Below are 22479 nucleotides of genomic sequence, written 5' to 3'. Positions count from 1 at the left end.
TAAATCACAGCAAAACAGTTAAAAAAGACAACAAATAGCCCAAATGTATTTATCAATTGCACATAGCTATCAAACTTCATCAGAAGAAGTGCACACAGTGCATGAAACAACAGTGATCAATGCCAATTTCAATGCCAAGCCAAATTCTTTCAGCCCCACACCTACTGTTTACAAGCAAATCCTCTTGCACAGAAGAAGCAATTCAACACAGCCTAAAGTTGATTAGGCTTTCTTGTGACACCTTCCTGACCACCAGTGCATGTCTTTTTTGACAGAGAACAGTTTAAAAGTATGAAGCTTTAGACATCAGCCAACTTTACAGCATGTATGGACAGAATAACTAAAGCCTCTGTTGATTTTGTAATATATATGTATATGTATAATGTACTATAGTAAACAGGAAACAGGGTGGATGAAAGTGTATCAATCTTGAAATCTAGATTTGTTGTTATTTGTTCATTTTATGTTCTAACCAAAATTATTAGGTTTTTGGGAAACTATAGCCAAACTTGGATGTGTATTTTGTAAATTGTGTAACTTATCTTTAAGTTTATGCATACTTATTAATTGTTTATATATAATTTAGAATCAGTAATATTTTTGTTTATCAATTTGACACTGCTTTAGTTTGTATAGTACAAAACTGCTCATGTTTCATATCATTATTATTATTTTGTATTATTGTTTTATAAATTTGAAATAAATCAAATCAAATATTAAGCTTTGGCTCTTTACTTGCTGTAACAATGTCAATGTCCCGTATGTGTGACGAATGAAGACCTAAGACTGATTGTGAAGACAAAGTCCTAATTTGAGGAGCACAAATATTATAATATGATATTGTATTATAAATAATTATTATAATTATATGTCTTATGCTCACAAATTGAGTTAATAAAGTTTGCAAAAGTCATTATCAAAGACTTTATCTTTGAGATTTGGAGAGGGGATATTTTTTGGGGGACAGGGAGGAGCCTGCCCGGTTAAACCTTAACCCATAGTAATATAAAGGTTGAACCAGGTTAGACAAAGGTTTAACCTGGTTAGACTAGGCCCAGGTCGCTGTGAGCACTTTGTGCCCGTCCTCCTCCTCTGTGTATCTCCGCCCTCTTTAGTTTATAAAAAAGCCGAGCAGCATCAGTCGGTTAGCTCAGCCAGACGCTGCAGCCGGAGAGAGGCAACATGGCGGAGAGAGGCAGCGAGAAGCCGCGGTCCGAACGTTCTCCAGCCCCACAGTAGAACTGTTCGGTGTTGGCCAGGTTTTACCGCTTTAAGGCGAAGGGAGACAACTTCAATAGACAAACGGCTGTGGAAAATAGTCGCGAGGGAGCTATCTGAGATGAGCCGACACGCGACAGGTAGGAGAGAAAAGTGTGCACGCGACAAAACTTCTCATCCACAGTGACTCTGAGGATAACAAGCTTATGTATTTCACTTCAAAAGTTCTAGTTCATGCCGCACCACTTTACAGAGTGCTGCTCATCAGCCAGATTTTCTTTCCAAAGGCTGTGAGGAATTTGCTGGACCTGTTCCTCCAGTGGTCATATTTCAAGGATTGTTGGAAATTCTTGCCGGGTGTGTTTTCAATAAAAATAATAATTTCCCACAAACTTTCAGGCGTCCAGGGGTCGGTGCAGGAGTGCCCCCCCTCCCCGCCGCTGCCTGCGGATCATGTGCTCCACTCTGCAGTCGTGTTGTTCCCTGGTAGCTATCACTCCTCCATACTCCCTATTTCTATTACCAGAGGTGGGAAGTAACTAAGTACATTTACTCAAGCACTGTACTTGAGTACAATTGTTGATACTTATACTTTATATATATACTTATACTTTTATGAGTATTTCAATTGTGTACTACTACTATGTACTTCTACTCCACTACAGTTCAGAGGTAAATGGTATACTTTTCCTCCACTACATGTATTTAATACCTTTTAGTTACTTCACAGATGTGGATGAATGATGTAAAATATAATCAAGACTTTAGTTCCATCATTCTAACTAGCTGCACCTTTACCAGCTTTGAGAACACTTTAATGATTATAAAGCATATCATGTATATTATTCTGAAACGGACCAATCTGCATTGTGAGTACTTTTACTTTTGGTACTTTCACTATATGTTGAGGCTAATACTGTTTTACTTTAGTAACATTTTGATGCAGGACTTTTACTTGTAACAGAGTATTCCTACGCTGGTACTTCTACTTTTACTTTATTTATTTTATTATTTACTTTACTTTATTTTCAAGATCTGAATACTTCTCCCACCTCTGTCTGTTACTGTAATGTGGTTGTGCTGCATTCATTGGCAAGTTTATCCAGGAATAGGAAATGCTTATTAAGAATTATAGAGCTTATCTCAGCCCTTTTTTATTCATTGTTTAAAAATTATGACATTACTGCACGACACATTGAAATGTTGACAGTAATCCCTGAAATGTTTTGATCATAATAGAAAGATATATTGTATTTAATAAGGTAATGGACAGAGCATGTGCTTGAATAAAAAATGTTGGAATGTTTTAATCATCCTTTTTTTTCAGCTAAACATTTTAAAGATGTTTTTTGTATCCATCCGTACAGGTGCTTTTGATCAACATGGCTGCCCTTTGATCGTGTTCCCAGTAGAGGAACAAGCCAAACTCTCCTCAGAACTCAGCAAAGCAGAAGTGGTGGACTTCATAAATCACTTTCTGGGTCTGCACAAGTAAGAGCAGTCAGGCAGGCTTATTGTGATGACTTGAATGAGAGGGAGGTGTACTAATGGTTGGATGGTTCTCTCTCAACAGTAGGAAGCAGGAGAAGGAGGGCTTGGTGTCAGTGGTGGCTGATCTGAGGCATGCATCCCTCCAAACCTCCAGGTTCATCGCTGAGACTCTGCTCCTGCTCGAGGTAAGCTCCTGGCAGAGTGGGAAGCTGCTGTGGAGGATGGCCTGCAGCAGGTTCCAATGGTTGTGCATATGATGGACATGTGGTTTCAGAACAAAACACCTCTAGATGTATGGGAAGGATTACCGATGCAAGCATGACCATTGGAAAAACTGGATAACATCCATTATGGTACGATTCAATAATACTTTATTGTCAGATCAGGTCTGACATTTTTCTTGCATCACAGCAGCTCCATTTGCAACATCGAACAAGGACAAATATTAAGACGCAATACAAGGAAAACAAACATTAAACATACTATCACAATCACTGAAGAGAAAACATGCTCAAGACGTCTAAAGTACAACAGACCTGGGATTTAGCTCTGTATTTCATTTGAGGGTTAAAAGGTGCGCAAAGTAGTGCTTTGATCTAACTTGACAATTCTGAAGTACTTTACTTGAGTATTTCAATGATTTGATACTTTGTACTTTTACACCACTACAGTTCAGAGGTAAATGATGTACTTTTACTCCACTGCATGTATTTAATCCCTTTAGTTACTTTACAGATGTGGATGAATTATGTGAAATATAATCAAGTCTTAAATCAGACTTTAGTTCCACCTGGAGTAAATTCACAAGCTCCCCTGCAGTATACANATCCCACGCTGTCAGTGTCCACTATGTCTAAGCCAGCTTCCCTTGACGTCACACAGATCTCGCGAGCAGTTGCGATATTTTGCGAGACTTCGTGAGCTCAGTAATGAGCTCACGAAGTCTCGCAAAATATCGCAACTGCTCGCGAGATCTGTGTGACGTCAAGGGAAGCTGGCTTAGACATAGTGGACACTGACAGCGTGGGATGCTGGTTGCCATATTTGGTAGTGTAGCTAAGCTAACTCCTTTGTTATGGTGATATAGCGTCTGCCGAAAGAGCAACACTTCACCCAGACAATGTCAATATGCTGTTGTTCTTGAACAAGAACACATAGACTTGTACTCTTGGATATTGAGTCTTGTATGTACATCACTATGTATGTAGTTGTGTTGTGTAGTTAGTAACACATGTAGAGTTCTAGAAAAGACATGGTGTAGACACAAGTTGGAAGGGGGCACAATAAACCTGACGAGTTTGAATTTGAGTTGATTTTGAGTTTATTTTCAATTGATAATTAGCTCACAATAAGTTCACTTTAGTTACTCACACAACTTGACACAAGTCCGGACTTATAAGTCCGGACCTGAACCTGAATGTGAGTCCAGGTACACAGCACTAATCGCAGGGGAAAAGAATATATCGCAATGTCAGTTTTTGTCAATATGGTGCAGCCCTAACGTGCACAGTCATCCACCACACATCTCTGCTGTGTGAGAGATAAGAAAATGATGATGAAGCGTATCGCGTCCCAACATCTGACGGGGCAGGATAGAATGTGACTGATAAACTCTCCTCTCATCCGCTCTCTCTTCTCTTCCTACGTCTCTCTTTTCCGGCTTTCTTTCCTCTTCATTCCAGCTCAGTTTGCAGCTTTTATGAAACAAAACATGCTTGTGAGGAAAAACCTTCCTCCTGGCACTCCTCCTTGTATCTTTGGTAAGTGTCTGTCACTCTTCCTTTCTCTTTCCTCCGTGCCTTTTTACTTCTTTCTTTGTTTCCATTGCTCCAATGTTATATGAACAGCCCTGGTTTGTCACTAATCACATGGTGGTTGTCTACTTTGGATTTGACATGAATGAAACACAGAACATAGTCATTTGTATTTATTGCTCAAAGTAGATTATTACAGACAGACAGGTGTAATATTAAAGGTCACAGATGAACAAGGTTCCTCAGCAGTCCGCTCAATGTCTGTGATGGTTTGCACGGTGCAGTGCCAGTGAGCAGCGATCAGATGGAGGGCCTGGACAGAGATGAACTGAGGCCCCATGGCAAGAGGAGGCAGGCGCCGAGTCCCACACCAAGCAAAGCCTCCAAAAGAGCCAAGATCAAAGTCACCATCGTTTCCCAAAGCGAGTCAGCAGGGGGCAGCATCAGCCCTGCTGCTCAGGAAGGTACACTGCTCTCCTGACCTTATGACAAACACATGACAATATGTACGCAGTACTTTGATATGTACTTTGCAGGATTTCTTCTTTTTACTTTGAATATACTGCTGATGGTATGATCGTACTAAACAAATACTGCTGTTCTTTTGCCTATGGGTTGATAAAATCACTTGTAGGAAACCCTGAATTGGAAAAGGTTTTAGCGGTAGGGATGCCAGTGATTATTCGATTATTCAAATATTCGTTACCGTCTCCGTAATCGAATATTATTTTTAAAAATCGATTTTATTTATATATTTTTTAATTATTATTTATGTTTTTTTTCTGGCTTTAGTTTCAACCAAAATATAGACTAATGCTAATAATAGTAATAATATTAATAATTGTAAATCGATTATTATTCGCCAGGGCTGCCGAATAATCGATTTTGATCATGGTCAGTTTCTGGCAACCCTATTTAGCGGATCACCTTCATACCGATCTAAGAAATGATTGATAAGAAAACAAACCTGTGTTTTTGTTTGGTTTACAGTATTGTTAAAGTGAGTAAGTAGGATGAAATGTATTTATGAATTCTTGCAAAAGTTTTGTACCTTAACTGTGGGGTTTCTTTGAGAGTGTGTCCTTGTCCGATGTGAGTGTCTTAGAACAGGGTGTCGTATTCATATGCTGTACGAACTGTAAAGTCTCCCGAGACAAATATGTGATATTTGGCTATATAACTCAACTTTGATTGATTGATTGACCTGACACAGGTACTCCCTAGTGCTTGTTTCATACATAATGACTACATGAAGTATCTTCTTTAATTAGTTTCAAATTAAATCAGCATGATGTTTATGTCTCCCTGCAGTTTCCGGGAAGCCCTTAACGGTGACGTTGGGACAGACTGTGGCAGGAGCCAAGGAGCTCTCTGGACTCCTCACAGGCCAGCGGTAAGCTATCCCGCTTCACACCGGCACATTCCGTATCAAACCCCCTGATCCTGCCTACACCCACGCCTACGTTCCCCTCTTTTCGACAAAAGTGTGTCTGCTGCAGAGGGATTGACGAGTGGTGTAGTCTGGGAGCTGAGTGATGGCCAAACGTCACTTTTTGGGGTAGCTCCTGAGTAGATTGGTGGTTATGTGTGTCACTGCAGGTCTGGTAGTCTCTCAGAGGTTTCTGGTGCCCTGTCGTCAGGCTCCATCTCTTTCAACAGCGTGCAGCCGTGCATGGTATCAGGCTCCTTCACACCAGTCCAGGTGCAAGCTCCGGCTACTGCCCAAGGTATCTGTGTCCTGTCCTGCCCTGCACGCTTGTTAACACTCAACTGTGCGGCTAATCAGCACAGTGACCTCTACACACTTCTAACCGCTTTGTAGAGGGAGAATAAACACTGGATAAGAACAGTGTGTGAGGACAACATATTTGATCAACTTCATCATTGATTACCTCTTGCGCCATCGCTGTCTGTCAATGTCCCCAGCCTTACCCTTTGGACATGACTTTTCATACTGTGTGTGTGTGTGTGTATGTGTGTGTTCATCTAGTCTGTGGGGGGATTGGATGGGAGCTGTTTGTCAATATTCCTCCCAAACGTCAGCTCCATTGATTTACTGTCTCTGTGTTTGTGTGCAGGGTCTTCCGCCAGCAGTCTGCTTCAAGGCCTAAGTTACAGTCTTCAGGAGATCGTCACCAAAACGCCTAGCTTTCCCTCCACAGATGCCAGTACCGGCAGCACACAGGTAACTATGGTTACATGTTTATTACAAACACGTTGGAATGACCAAAAAGGACCTTTTGCTTCATTTAAAGTTCAGTCACTAAGAATGATCTATACTCTACTGGAGCCATTTTCCAAAAATATAAAGGTTAGCTTTGGTTTTCTTCAACCTGCACCTAATGTGTCAACATTGTTGTTTACAAGTGACTAATAGGCACACGTTTTAGCGCATTGTAGACAAACAAAAACACATGAGAAATTCTCTGGGTAGATCAAATGGCTGGCATAATTAATATCAAAAAGGTTATTTGTTAAAAGAAATTCTATCTGGATGAGTTTAACTACCCTCACTGACAGAATTGTAGCATGGGAGCTACCATCCATAGCAATTAAAGTCGAAACAAACAGACCTGACATTTCAGTTTTGAATGTAAATTGTACAATTCATTTCATTTTTTCATTTCAATCTTTATTTCGAACAGATTAAAAAAATAAAAATAAATAAATAACAAATGTGAAAAACAGAATACCGTATTGTTAAAATAAAGTATTTATCCACATTCATGATAATATTTATATATTCAACAACAAGTCTTCATATTAATAATAATAATAATACATCACATGTGTCCGAAAGGGGGCAGGAGGAAGCAAATACATATTAATTCCCACCCCTTACTTGATCAATGATTGTCCTTTAAATCATTATGCAAGTTATTCCTACTTACATTTACTTACATTTACATTTATACAAACATATACAATAATTTCTCATCTTCAATCCCCTCTCTTCTTTCTCATAGTTTTCCCAAAAAGTGTTTCTGTACATATTTTTAAAGTGAATTATGCTTGTGCTTTGTTTTAACTCCTGCTCCAAACCATTCCATAAATACATACAATCAACATGAAAATGAAAAAACTGTGGCAAAAGTTAACTAATAAGACTAAATCATGAAGTTTATTCTCAGTGTTTGAAATATAACAAGCAGGGTAGGATTTTCACGGCGGCCATGATTTGTTTTCCATGTCTTTCGTGTGTTTTTCTTATCAAAAAGTGAAGTTATTTATTTTTAAGCTCCAAATTCAAACGTTTCCCTTAATGGCCTTTGTGCCCTGAAAAAATGTGTGACACCAAAGGCCAAATGGCCTTGCCCCTAAAATGACGAAATTCCAAGCCTGATAACAAGACCTTAAACTGTTGGCCCTCTTCTCCCCCCCCTCAGGCGGTCTGTGGTCGGCCCCAGGCTCAGGTCTTGAGCTCGGCCGGTCCCAGCAGCAGCGCTCTGCTTCGGGCGGTGCCTGCGGTCGCCTCAGGAGGAGCGACTAAAACCACCGCCATCCACCAGCTGCTCACTAACGGCGGGTTGGCCAAAATAGCCAGCAGCTTGCCCGGCTTGGCGCACGTCACCAATCAGACCACTGGTATGTCTAGAACTGCCAAAACACCACGGCCACGTTGAATGCTCAGAGTTCAATCCCACTTTGTTTTGGAAACACTAGTTCAGGACGTCTGTAGGCCACAGAGAGCCTCAGTACTCGACCTTAGAGGACGGCTCTGTCACCGTGTGTGTAGATGAATGCCTGGAAGAACCTGACCGTTGTGATGTGTGCAGATATGCAGCATCGGAGGGCAGATCAGTGCCGCATGATTTATTTTCATGTTCAGAAAGAGCCATTACGGAAATGTGAGGTAGAGTTTGAAGCCTATGTTTGACGCATAATGTTTACGTAGAAGTGGATGCATGTGTAAAATAAATATTAATGAATAAATCCATTTGATACTGAAGAATTGTGAAGTAAGTTAAAACCAGTGTGGGTATGATTGACCAACTTTAAAATGATACCCAAAAGTAAAATCCAGATCGCTTCGTTTGTCCCATTTGAGCTGCATTTCATGTTTTTGTTATCCATGTTGTAACATTTTGTAACCCTTCCATCAAATCACCTGCTTATAATATCCATATGTATGCATGCTGTCCTCTAACAGAGAAAGGCAGACACACATTACACATGGCATCACCCGAGCTCTGTTCATGTTGTTACAATAAAGACTGGAATCAAAATCATGTTTTCATTGCTCCTTTTTCTTTCAGTGTCACCTATTTTCCAAACTCCTAAATGTGCTTTTACCTCTCATTACGTTCATTGTCCAAACCTGCTTTTGATTTGCTTACCTGACCACGAAGCAAAAAGGTCACTCTGATGACTTCCATCACAACTTTTTGACAATGAAATGGCTCTGCTCCATTTTTACTGAGTGTGTTTGGGGGGGGGTACGGTAGTGCTGAGCAGTTTTCTTTGTGTGTGTCATTAGGGCAGAAAGCCCCCACCTCGATAACGGTGACCCTGAGAGGAGCCCAGTCAAGTAGAGTGGGATCTCTCAGCCAAGACTACGAGGCTGTGACGCCGATTCGCACCCTTGAGCCAAAGGTGTGTCTACTTTAAACATCTAACGGCTACCGATAAGGCCACAACTCACTTCAAACTCTTGATGTGATAAGTGTGGCTTTCTGCTTGTTGATCATGCAATATCAGCTTTTAGTGCTTTTCACAGTGCCCACATTGTTTTCAGTCAAACTCAAGGTAATTTGTCTTTTGGAAAGCTTGTGAACATCTTAACTGCTATGGCAACCACAATGCCATTAACCTTTGTGTTGTCCTCCTCCCGGTTTGACAGTTAATACAAATATACACAACAAAAATATAAACGCAACACTTTTGTTTTTGCTCCCATTTTTCATGAGATGAACTCAAAGATCTAAAACATTTTCTACATACACAAAATAACCATTTCTCTCAAATATTGTTCACAAATCTGAAAAAATCTGTGATAGTGAGCACTTCTCCTTTGCCGAGATAATCCATCCCACCTCACAGGTGTGGCATATCAAGATGCTGATTAGACAGCATGATTATTGCACAGGTGTGCCTTAGGCTGGCCACAATAAAAGACCACTCTGAAACGTGCAGTTTTGCTTTATTGGGGGGGTCTGGGGGGGGTCCGAAAACCCTAGGGTTAAACCCTAACCCTAACATGCCACCCATCTCCTTCGCATAGAGTTGATCAGGTTGTTGATTGTGGCCTGTGGAATGTTGGTCCACTCCTCTTCAATGGCTGTGCGGAGTTGCTGGATATTGCTGCCAAGTTGCTGGATATTGGCAGGAACTGGAACACGCTGTCGTATACGCCGATCCAGAGCATCCCAAACATGCTCAATGGGTGACATGTTAGGGTTCAATTCCCTAAACTCAATTTGGATTCCCTAAACTCAATTCCCACGTATTACCACCAGTTTGACTGTCCTTTTTGGAATCAATAGACCTCATTTACACAAACATCTTTTACGACATTGACACCAGAAAAACCTGGATACTATACATTTCAATAAAACACCCGTAATTCAATGAAAGCGTGATCAGTGTTTCTTCTAGCTAAGAACATGGAACAATCTATGATATTTTTAATAACCCCTTTTATTTATTTTTTGTGAAGGCTATTAAATAATGAATATTTATTAACGTTCTTGATGGTTAACCTTTACCCAATTAAGCGTGGTATTTTCTGGCGTACATTTATTTATTTATTTTTAAACAAAAAATAGTTAATGCACATACTGAGATTTGTAAGTCTTGACAAAGGTACACTCCTTATTCCCTATTGTTTGACATGATTAAACCCTAAAGGTCCAAGTGTGGAAAACTGGTTTGACTTGTGTGTTCAAAAAGTCCAATTTTAGAGGCATACGTATTTTCATGGATATTTATTTTCCATATTTTGATGTTTTAATCCTAGAAAGCTATATCAAATGCTGCCATAAGTGCAGAGTGAAAAAGACTTTATCCTAATCCATCTAAGGCTGTGTACAAGAAGGAAAACATCCTCACATTATTACTGAAGAGCTGTATGCACTCTAAAGTCTTTGTGCCAAAGAAGTAAATGTCAAACAGTCTTTTGTCTCTAAGACTTTAATTAAAATAGGCTTATTGTTATATTTTCCGCAGTGTGAGTTAATGAATTCCACTGTGCCCTTCTCACAGCAGTGAAGGGTTTCCATGTGGCGTTACACCTGAGCTAAGCTGGGGCTCTTCCTGCTGATGAGACTGTTCCCTCCCTGCGATGATGAACACGCCAACCTGCAACTCTCACACCACCTGGCCGTCCTCCAGAGACTCCCTGCGGAGAGGGAGAAGGCCATGCAGTCGCTGTTGCTGAATGCTGCGTTGCTTAACCTCTATGTACAGCAGAGGAGCGCTGACTCTGCGTCTCCGTGCTTCAGTCTGGGCTCTCTTCTTACACACCTCTGACAGCCAGGAGGAAAACCTGATCTCATGTCATCCTCAAGGGAGGAAACTTTATCAAACTGCAAAGTACCTGGACTTGGACAGTCTTGCTGCTGACTTTACACCTACACCTTGATCAGAAAAACGTTAGCTTTGCTTTATAAGTGTATATTAATGGAACAATTCACCCCCAAAAGGATCTTTTGTAAATACATTGCTCCGCCCCTTTTACATTGAATTCTTAATGAGGACCTACTATGCTTTTGAGAGTTTTTATATTTCCTGTGTTATATAGGTTTAAGAAAAGCAGATATTTGTCTTTGAATTGAATTCATAGTAACCTATGGTGAGTAATTGCTAAACAGTTAGTAATTGTGTAGGTGGAGTATCCCTTTAGCCCTAGAGAAGTATGGTTAATAGGAAGGTCAGCTTGAACATTTCTGAATATCTCTCTAAAGTCGGAGGTTCCATATTGTTTATCACAGTTATTACATCATTACACGATTACAGCGGTTCATCATAACAAGAGCTTGTTTGTGCAGCGGTTTTCCTTCACCGTGACAAACAACTTCCCCTTATGATGACCTCAAATAGGGAAACATGTACTTTAACTCAAATAAATGTCAGTATTTGTCACAATCATGTGAATGCAGAGGGTACAACACATGCATTGAGGCCTGGAATTAAAGTTGTAGTAAAAAGCTGCATTACAGGAAAGGTTGTGTCTGTCCATGTTTATGATAAACACAACATTTACCATCTGCAAAGTATCATCACTGAATATGGACTCTTAGTTTGAAACAGCAACAGTCAAAAAAATAGATTTGTCTCAAAAACACTCGACTAAGTTCCCTGTTTGCTAATCTAAATATTTGGTCCTCTGTGTTCAACACTTGTATTGAGCTATTAGCAGGCTGAAGAACTCCTCTTATTCCAAATATAATGCTCTCACGCATGATAGTTATACTGCCTTGTTTACAGAAACAGCGTAAATACAGCCCACTCATCGGCGCTGACATCCTGTCTTAGATTCCACAGAAAAGCTCTCTGATAAGACAAGTTATATAAGCCAGCTTTGTGTGTATAGGCTGGGATGGGAAAACTGATGCCAGTCAGAGAACAACGGAGCTGCTGGCAGAGCCTCATCATCCTCATCTTCATAATAATCATCTGCAGCAGTGGAAATGCACACAATCAATCTGAAGTCTCTTCACCACAATCCTGTTATTTTCGACAGGAAGGAGTTCAGAATATGAATACAAATCTGAAATCCTTTTATTTCTCGCACAGCAGGACATTTACATTGTTACAGCTAGGGAACTGTGAAGACAAAATAAAAGAGTAGACATTTTTAAAGGGACAAGCACACTTTGATAAACTGAGAAACAAATAAGTACACCTTCGAGGTGGAAAAGATAAGTATGAATACGCTGAACAAATAAAGTGAAGAAATGCACTATGGTGCACTAGATTGAGAAAAAGCTGTCCATAGGAACCTGAGGATTCTCTCCCACACGAGCTCCTCATCTAATTATTGAAACAAACAATGTATTTTTCATCATGGTTTTTTACCTGCATTGTATAGCCTTTTCCCTTTGGACCAACAGTCTCTTTGTGTAAATCATTTGGGGCGGCAGTAGCTCACCAGTTTGAGTCCCAGCACTGAACAAAAACACGATGTGTGGACTTCTGGAGAGGGGCCAGTTTACCTTTTGGGCAACTCTCTTTAAACATCTATGCTGTGTACTGCTAAAGTGTCCTTGAGCGAGGCACTGAACCCCTAACTGCCCCGCTGGCGTAGAAACATGGCAGCCCCTTTGCTCTGACAGATTTCCATACAAATGCATGTGTTTTTGCATTTGTGTGTTTCAGGCCTAATGTGTATAGGTCGTGTTTGTTTTGATTTGTAATGTATATAAAGATTGCAAAGCTACTGCCTCCCATGGTGGGATTCTATCCTGTTCTGTGAACATCTATTCCACATTTGGTGGCCTCCTAATCATTATTTCCAGAGATACATGTGATTAGGCTGACACGGCCCCCTTCAGAGGAGCCTACATTTTCAGTATTTTCGGTTATGGGAAGGTTCCAAACATCAACCTAAACAATTAATTTACAGTAATATATTGCTATAAAACAAATCTATTTTTTTTTTTAACATTTATATTTTATTAAACATTTTCAAAAGACAAAAACACACGGACAAGGACATGGCTCACACACATCACAAGTGTGTGTGGGACAGGACATAACATGAAGGGTGGGGGGTAGGGGGATTACAGTGTCTGTTACATTTGATGTATGCATATGGTGTTGTATTTATACATGATTTGCTTCATAATATAGGTATTTCATTGTTTAATAGGTAAATAAATAGATAAATAGCCAAATAAATAAATACATATATATATGCACACATATGTACATATATACACAAACACATCTCTTCCTAATTCACCTATTCATCCATTTCCCATTTAATTTCACTTCTTTCATTATTATTACCGATATTTTTCTGTTTCTTCATTTCTCTTTATTTATATTTATTTATTAATATATATTATTATATTTATTGTTGGCAGCCGAGATGGTTTGAGTCCAGGAAAGCCCTTATCTTATCCCAAAGCCTGTTGTCTGGCTTAACCAAATATAACAGGGAGAAAGCAGCTTCTTCCATACTTAAGATGTTTAGGAAGTCCTCCAGCCATCTATTTAAATTGAAGCAGTTGGGCTTTCTGACTTTCCAGTTCATAAGAACGAGGCGTTTAGTTGTAAGGCATGCTAGGAAAAAAACAAACAATCTATTTAATAAACTAGACATATTAAAGTAAGGAAAAAACATGGTTGTGCTTTGTCCTACCTCGGGTAATGGTATCTTAAAAAACTAAAGCTTAGTTTAGGGGGTTTGTTTCTCTACTATTAATAATCTTCTTCGGTATGTTCTTTAAGTCGCCATCAGGTGGTGCTCTAATCACTACAATGTCCTCCTGACTAATTATTTGATAGCCTGTGCTTGTGAAGCCTCAAATGTCAGGCTCAGTCTGTTTGTTTGTTTGTTGTTTGTTTGTGTTGATGTGCTCGCGTGCTATAGCACGAGTGGGCGCTTGCAGTCCATGCGCACGTGCGTAATTAGTGCGCGTTCCTGCTAGGCTGTGTGTGAGCTCTCCTGTGTTAAAAGAGAAAGCCAAACAGGGACTTTCAACTTTGATTAAACTGTACAAAGATAGGAAAATAATCTCAAACCAGGTCATGTAAGTACAGTTTCATTTTAACTTTTATATTAAAGACAAAAATGAAAGCCACAGGGCCATTTTTGTTTCAACCCCAGCTAAATATGATGATATATTAACTTTGGTAGGTTTTAATATTAAATTAAGGTCCATAAACCGAAGATTAAAGAGGCAGCAGAGGGGGGACTATGGCCACATTATTCATACTTCACAAAGAGATAACCAAATGAGTTCCTCAAATGCTCTTCAATGACCCCTGATGGACCGACCAGGGAGCGATAAAGCAGCCCAGGGGCATCGGCCTGTAATGGGGCTGTTCACCGCCCTGCTGCCAGATCATCAAAGTTTCTCCGGCAGCTCTGCTGGAGGAGAGAAATCTCTGCCTGCCCCCAGAGCCAAGAAGACACTCAAGAGAGGCTGGATTTAAAACCCGCCCTCCGGAGGGATCTCGTTTCCCCCAAAAACCTCCCATTTTCTCTCTCACTCACTCTTCTGTCTCTCTCTCTCTTCCCCTCTGTCCCTCTCTCTTCATTTACCTTTATCCCTCGCCTTTCGCCGTTTCCCCCACCACAATAATGGATCTCACGGCGAGATGTTTGTGTTTCCTCTCCTGTCTCGGCGTGATATTGGCGATCGATTTGGACGCGATTGCTCCGCGCTACTATGTGGAGTCCAGTGCCACATCAGAGGTGATCGACTATAAGGATCCCTGCAAAGCTGGTGAGGTTTTCTCCTTTTTTCCCTGTAGTAGCAACGCTGTGTGCTTCACCTTTTATGTGGAGGTAGAAACATGCCACGAATCTGTTTTGTGTGGCTTTGCACAGATCGGCCACACAAACGCTTTTATCAAGAGATGACAGTAGTGGATGTAGTTTTGAAGAAGGCTTCAGAGAACATTATGTGCGTTTGTTTTGTACTGAGAAGCGGAGTTTTTGCAGTTTGAAACATTTGAAGCACACACTGAGTCGCCTCGGATAACCCAGCTCCGAGAGCGGCTGCAAGGCTGGCAAGAGTGAAAATAAAAGCATGACAATACCTACCTCCAGAAAAGTTTTGTTCTTACTGAAAAAGTTACAGCCTGCTTTTTTGCGGCAAATGCACTTTTATTTTTTTAATGTGATCATCTGGTTCCTGCTGGCGGTCTGCCGGTTTTTTTTTTACTTAGAAAACCATCGCTGTTAGTCAAACGAAGCATTTTTGCACTTTGATTTTTTTAACTTTTTGTGCTCCCTTTCTGGTTGTTTTTTGTCATTGCAGAAATACTGTTTAGTTTTTTTTCACCGGCTTTTCACACGGCCACTAAAACAAAGTGGAGGAGGGGAAAGTACAGTGGAGCTTATGCACATAATTCAGTTGTCTGTTGTCTTATGGCCAACTATGTAAATATGTCTGCTTCTTTTCTGCTGTGGTGAGACATGCATATTTTTGTTCATAATTTGGCAAATGCATATCTGACTTGTCATTGTAATCTTCCTGTGTGTGTGTGTGTGTGTGTGTGTGTGTGTGTGTGTGTGTGTGTGTGTGTGTGTGTGTGTGTGTGTGTGTGTGTGTGTGTGTGTGTGTGTGTGTGTGTGTGTGTGTGTGTGTGTGTGTGTGTGTGTGTGAACTCACTGTCTTGCCAAATCCCTTTGGGGGAGTTTGAACAGATTGTGTTTTCCATCTGGTGAAAGTATTCAGGTTACAGATACAGAGAGTTGGCTTCACGCAAAATGACCTCTAAAGTGCTTGAAGTGCTTACCGATTTGGCATTTGTCAATTTCTGATGTGGCAGTCGATTATGAAACACAATAGAGTCCTCCAGCTTTACCCGTCTATCTTTCTTCTTCTTCTTCTTCTTCTTCTTCTTCTTCTTCTTCTTCTTCTTCTTCTTCTTTCCCCCTGAGAGGAGGAGTACATGTCGAGGGAGATGTAAAGATTGTGCTCCAGGAGCTTTGTGGCTTCACATAAACATGACAAAGGTCAGGCTGCAGAAGAACTGTGTACAAGTCAGTGAAGATGTTGCTTCCTGTTGTTGCTTCACTGTTCAAGTGGTCATAGCAGATAGTTTTGCATCACTAGTATGGGTTATAACTCATTGATGCAGAAGACTTCAGACTGAAGGGTCAACAAACCAAAGGCCAATGATCTTGCTTATATTTTAAGAGTATTTTCGTTGCGTTTCCAGGAAATTGTTACGATTTATCAAAAATGTCTCATCGGGGTCATACTCACTTCACAATCCTCAAGCAGTACTGTTGTTTGTCTTGTTTGTGAGAATGTTATCATTATTAGTAATCCTGTTTTCAGTGTAATTTGGATGGAGTGCCGTTGTGTTTATGGTTTCCTCTGGGCTCGGCTGCAAACAGGTGGTTGGGGAGACGGTCACAAGTACAAACTCCCACTCTCTTAACCCTCGCTGTCTCCAGCTCGTCCAACACACACCTGCTTTCTCCTTCTACCTACTTCACAGCAACATGTCTCCCCTTTATTCCTCATTCGGTTGAAACACCAGAGATTTTTCACTGTCGTCAACTCCATACTGGTGGATCAGGATTCTTGGATTATCGATTTCCTCTCTTTTACCCACATTTTTCACCCAATCACTGCACTTTTTGAGTCTCTTTGATCGCCCTCTGTGGGCTCAGGGTCAGCATTTTTATGTCATGCCGCTTCCGCCCAGGAAAGTGCTTACAGCCGTGTGAAGTTTCAATTGCATTAATGCTCAAATCTGAGTGCATCTCTTGTTTGTATGGCTGTCCTTATGTTACACTGCAGGATTTTAGAACTATTTGTTAACAAGACTTCACATTGTTGTCATATACAGATAATCTGTAATGGTTTGGTCAGTTATATCATTGACTAAATGGTGGCAATTTCTGTTAATGTCTCTGATTGTTTCAAATGCAATTCTTAATTTCTTGCCAGATGTGTGCCACACATGTTCAGTTAAGCAACACAAACCCCCTGATAAATGTTTCAAATTCACAAAGGATTAAAATGTCCTCACCGAATCAGACATGGTTGAAATGTGCATTGATTGAAGCAAGCAGTGCAATAACACTGAAGTAATGCAATCTATTTAGGAAGTTAACCAGTGGAAAATTCCTTAGTTTGCAGAACTCCAAACTTGGCAGCTTTCCAGGAAGTCATTTAAGACTAACCACCCTGTGAGATTAGATCCACTCATTTTCTAAATGAAAAATGGATGGGAAGCAGTCACGCTCATTGTCTACTCTGCTTAAATGATAATCATGAAAGCAGTGACTAGTTCCACATGAATGTATGCATTCATTTATGAAGCAAACATCTTAATCTACTAATGAGTGCTGTTTAAGCCCATGCTTTTTGCATTGAGCTGCTGCGGCCTCAGCTACAGACAAACCTGAACGCCCCCTCTCCTCCGGTCGCTCTTACGCAAGTGGCTTTCTGGTCTACCTGGCACCCGGCTCTGTCCTGTGACTGGCTAAAACACTTCACTGACTGTGGGTCATTCAGCCAGTGCCAAGGGAAAGCCTGTCTAGAAGTTGGAGGGCAGGCCAGCCACACTTTGCCACAGCAGCACAGGTGAGGAGAGTGCATGCCTTGGTTATCCAACGCCTCTGAAGAATGTGTCAACAGAGACTTGTGTTTTTACTCTCGCCCCGTGATGTCAGGCGTTGACTGTGATTTGGCCATTTGAAATATGGCTGCTGGACTTCTTTTGACAATGTTTCAGAGGTTTTACTTCCTCATAAGTTTTTAATTCGCTTTTGTGCTGGTTACAACAAAAATTACATAGTACATCACTATTTCTCTTTTTTAGCTTGATACATTGACAGTATATTGTTAAGATATAAAACAGACATAGACAAGATAGTGTTAATCATTTTTACATGAATTGCCTTCTCTCACAAATGGTTCAAGTTTGGTTTTATTTGTTTCTCTTGTTTTTATGCCTCTGAAAATGGCGTCGAAGGCCACGTTTACACGGAGAGGGAACGGGTTGTATCCGCTACAGTTCTCTTCTGGACGGTTCATCCACACGAGGCCGTAACGGAACCACGGAAACGGAGCCCTCAAACCATAACGGCTCCCAAGGTGGGTAGATCTGCGGACGAAACGCTCTGGGGGGCCAAACGGCTCCGTGTGTACGTCCTATATGATCATTTCCTGATAACGATGATGCCATAGCCCCACCTCTCCCCACCTCTGCTGCTCAACCCCACGTCACCCGCGTCATTGCTGATGTGTTTCGCCAATAACAACAACAACGGCGGATCACAGGGTTGCTTTCGTGCTCCAGACGCTACTGACCATGCTATAGATGTTAGTGCAAACATCTACAGCTCCTCTACCACAACCATCAGCAACAAGTGGACATGGAGAACTACATAAACTACATGTCGCTAAATCTAACGCGGAGAATAAACAGAAGGGCAACCAGGCAACTATAGGCGCGTTCACACCAAAAAGAGTACTTTTACCCCCATGTTTAGTGCCTGCTAGAGAGGTGATACTATCCTGGTACCAAAAAAGTACCGATTTCTATTGAAGTAAGTTTGCGGCCTGCCAGTAAACCCAAAGCAGAAGAAGACGAAGTTACATCAGTGGCTCATTTGCGTAATCTTCCCTCAGGGAACTTATTCCGGAGTGAATGCGATTGGTACTTAGTGCCCTGGGGTACTAAGTGCCGGCACTAAGTACGGCAAAGTACTTGGTGTCAAAGCGGCTCATGGCAACCATGCTCGGGAGGTCTTATTCGCTGCTTTTGGTGTATTTTGTGGCGGAAGTACATTGCCACTACAGCGCTTCCAGCGGGTCGACCGGTCTCGTATGGACGAACACGTTTCCTGAGCCGATTCCGTGTGGACGGAAGACTTTTTTGAATTTCGACTAAGGTTTGTTTTCGTCTCTGTGTAAACGTGGCCTAAAACAGATCCCACTCGTTACCGGCCTCCTGCTCTGGCGATGAGATGGGCTCTCTGTTGACCTTCATGATTGGGCCTTTAAGCAACACTTAAGCAGATGCTTTTCCTTTATCATGGAATACAGGCTGTATAGCCGAGCCCACACTGGGTGTTTTTCTTACATTACAGGCCCCCTGCCTCTCCTCTCTCTGCGGGGTTCAGGTGATTAGGGAGCCAATCTATTGGCACGATCTCGCTGCATTAGTTTGAAAAATATGTTTCTCGTCAGAGCTAAGTAATAACTAATCCTGCATTACATTAATACCAAGTCTGGGTTCGGAGCTACAGTGAAAACAAATGCTTTGGAAGGGCTAATTTAAATGACTCGAATGATGCCCAATTAGCCTTCCATAATAAGCAGCTTAGCAATCACTTTTGCATTTTTCTCGGTAGGCTTTTTCTAAGTAAATCAGCAGTTCTACATTTCTGTTCATCTGGTAGAGATATTTTTCTGTTCTCTCCACCTCTGGTTAAAAACAAATGGCTTTTATTTATGGAAAGTGTTCCAAAGAGTCTTCTAGATTTAGTTAATCCACAAACCCATTTAAACTTACTTAGGACATCTGTTCTGAGAAATGTCCTCTGCCAGACAGCATGACTGTGTTAGTCTGCTCTGTAAACCACACATGCAGAATAGGCCAAATGGTCAAAATAAGTTTTTGTCAAAGGAGAAAATCCTTTCCTTGTGGCGATGAATTATTCATCTATACGGAGCAGAAGTGCTGGTGGCATTAAAAGAGACAAACGGCCGGCGAACTGATGAGTCATTAGAGGTTTGACGGGCAGTCGGTATATCAGTGATCAACGGCAGGGATGAGCTGGGAAATCCAATCTGCTAATGGGCTTGATGTAGTGTGAAATGTTAAAGGGGAGGCCGTCTCATGCTGGGTGCCCTTTGCAGCTCTCATTTTGTCAATACGATTGGAGCTGTAGTGTGGTGACAGGAACTCGGTCTTGATCTCATCTGCGGCTGTGATGAGTCTTTTATTGGAGAATAATTACTTGAATCGTCAGGATGTAGCTTGAGACTCCCAAATAATCTCTCCTCTAATCCTATACCTTTCTGTCGTAAACTTTTGAAATGATCAGAGTGCAGATAAGTGGACTTTTTTTTCCCTCCCCTGCCTTGGGGTGCAAATTGCAGTGTAAGTAAATGTCTAGGTAAGCATTTGCTAAAGAAAAAAACAGCTGGTTTTACATTACTTATATAACAACAGGAATGCACGATACAATTCATCTCACTGTAGTTAGGATTATGCATTTCCCTTTTTTCTTGGTACTTTATCTCAGTATTTATGTTACACAAACGTTGCTACTCTTTTTGGTACATTTGGAGAAACTTTAGATTCATAGATTAGGAATTGCCACAAAGTGCTAATAGGGAATGAAACCTGAAAGGTGACTAAAAGTACTTACACTGTCATAAAATGGTAATCACCTTATTGCAACACACTATTGGCCTCCATTTAAATTCAAATGCAGCGTTTGTTTCCAAACACAGGCCGTGAAAGGCGGTGCCAGGGTATTGTGATTCATTCCAGGCTTACATATTGGCCGGGCTTTCTCATCCCTCATCAGTAGGTCTTGTATAGGCAAAGGCTGTCTAAACATCTCTATGAGCACAGTGAGGAGTAAACCATGGCCTCCTAAATATAGACTGCTGTTGGTGTCTGTATGGGCTTAGTATTGATGTTTGTGCAGGTTTCAGTGGCAGATGTCGTGGTCTGGTATTCGCGGAAGGAGATTTATGGGAATAGTCGTGCAGTGTTTGACACCACAGAGGTCGAGGCTAGGGCATTAGACGAATCAATGGGATTAATTTGATTGAGATCTCATGTGTAATCTGTGTTGATTGATGGGGTCAGTCTGAGATGAGAAGGATTAGGATGGTTTAGATTAACTAAAACAATTCAATGGATTTGGACCTTATCACATATCAAATATGTTCGCCAAAGGTCATATATGTCGTTTGTGAAATATAGGCACATCAATCCTTATTTAAACGTAAATGCCCATAAAGTATATATTCTTCATTATCTTCTTTTTTTCTTCAGTTGTTTTCTCTGATTTAATCTAAACTACAACGGCAGCAACACCCTACAACATTACCAAACTACTCTGCATAGATATTCATATTACAGTTGCAGCTGTTGTCATTTAGGTAATGGATAATGTTTGGGTAGATATGCAGCACGGCTCTCTACGGTGATCACTTGCCATCTGCCACATTCACTGGGTTTTAATCTACAGTAAAACACAGGAGTCTCTCCTTGTTTCTACATTATACCGTCACAGCGCTCTGCCTCTAGATGAGATATCACCTTTCTCCATAGCCTGTCCTCAATCTCAGCTTGGAGTTGTGTACAAAAGATTCCTTCAAACCATGCGTCTGTGGATAATTAAAGCCAGGAGACAAGGGGATTAATTCACAATCCCTGGGAGTCTTTCCATAAACCTGCAACAGCGTCTCCAGGACGACTGCTGCCCGGGGGAAATGAGTCCTAATGCCGCCGGGCCGTGCATTTGCTCACTTCAATCTCCACTGTTGTCTGAGAACAATGACACTGCGGATTAACCGGCCTGTCTCTGGCACGGTGCTGGAGGATTGGGCAGAAAGCGCAGCCCTCTGTGAACCTAATGGGGGGGGGGGAGGATGGAAGAAAGAGCCTTCGCCCGTCGTTATTCGTGTCATGCTGGCTTTATGGGTGCCGAGGTGACACTGGAGGTGAAATCAACATCCCTAATTGTTGTCTGTCTGTTAGAGGGAAAAAGGTTCTTGAAAGTTTTGCAATCTTTTTCTCAAGTGTTAGATGACAGCTAAGTTAGAATTAGGCGACCTGCCTTGTACTTTGCAGGATTCAGCCCAGTCTCTTGAACTCAAGATAGAAAACGGAAAAAAGGTTGTTGCCTCTCCCGTAGTCGAGCACTATCCCATCCTTTATGCGCACACCATCTGTACGCTTCCTCTGTATCACCAGTGTGTTCTTTGACGGCCGGGCGATGGGGGGACCGCCGGGGGGAATTGTGGTGCCTAGTCATGTGTGCGAGTGAGTGGAGCTTTTGCCTCTCAGAGGATTTCAGTTGTATGTTTTCTTTGCAGAGCGACACAATTATCAGCGGATGGCCCCTCGCCGACCCCGTCCTCGCGCCGCGCCTCGAGCACTTCACGCGTGCGCGTGGGGTCAGGACATGCCGGTCGTGATCCCCTCCACCCTGTTCCCTTATTAGCATGGTCATTAGGCCTCTCACTCGCCACAACCGCGACAAGTCTTAGAGCTGAGCGTCGGGCGCGTGCACACTCCTGCAGCGTGAGAAGCCTGAGCCTCTCGTTCAGCTCCGCAGACTTCGTTCGTGTAGTTCATCAATACCTCCTCTTCTGCGTAGCCAAGTTTTGATCAGCCAGCGCGGTGTCTATCT

At 41.6% G+C, this 22479-nt stretch overlaps 2 protein-coding genes across 2 annotated transcripts in view; both read left to right on the top strand.

Annotated features, from left to right (window-relative positions):
• The first annotated feature begins 4132 nt into the window (after window positions 1-4132).
• Window positions 4133-12840, top strand: kansl3 (KAT8 regulatory NSL complex subunit 3). The gene is made up of 8 exons (XM_010793264.1): window positions 4133-4469; window positions 4748-4927; window positions 5775-5856; window positions 6063-6190; window positions 6542-6648; window positions 7850-8048; window positions 8941-9056; window positions 10665-12840. Exons 1-8 carry the CDS (start codon window positions 4409-4411, stop codon window positions 10668-10670), a joined length of 879 nt encoding a protein of 292 aa, XP_010791566.1. The 5' UTR covers window positions 4133-4408; the 3' UTR covers window positions 10671-12840.
• A 1778-nt stretch (window positions 12841-14618) lies between these two features.
• The window catches only part of bmp1a (bone morphogenetic protein 1a), a 35486-nt gene continuing 27625 nt past the window's right edge, over window positions 14619-22479 (top strand). Inside the window, exon 1 of the mRNA XM_010793262.1 lies at window positions 14619-14857. Coding sequence (XP_010791564.1) covers window positions 14713-14857 — 145 coding nt within the window. The 5' untranslated portion in view covers window positions 14619-14712. The remainder of the gene's footprint in view (window positions 14858-22479) is intronic.

This window comes from Notothenia coriiceps, unplaced genomic scaffold, assembly GCF_000735185.1.
Source record: "Notothenia coriiceps isolate Sejong01 unplaced genomic scaffold, NC01 NC01_scaffold00037244, whole genome shotgun sequence".
In the NCBI taxonomy this organism is placed as follows: domain Eukaryota; kingdom Metazoa; phylum Chordata; class Actinopteri; order Perciformes; family Nototheniidae; genus Notothenia; species Notothenia coriiceps.
The sequence above is the reverse complement of the archived record's forward strand: the minus strand, read 5'-3'. Positions and strand labels throughout refer to the sequence as shown.

Excerpts from the sequence above, each read along its gene's own strand:
- kansl3 (XM_010793264.1), top strand. The coding sequence starts at position 4,409 with ATGAAACAAAACATGCTTGTGAGGAAAAACCTTCCTCCTGGCACTCCT. Across the intron at positions 4,470-4,747 it reads CACTCCTCCTTGTATCTTTG|TGCCAGTGAGCAGCGATCAG; the intron begins GTAAGTGTCTGT and ends TGCACGGTGCAG. Across the intron at positions 5,857-6,062 it reads GGACTCCTCACAGGCCAGCG|GTCTGGTAGTCTCTCAGAGG; the intron begins GTAAGCTATCCC and ends GTGTCACTGCAG.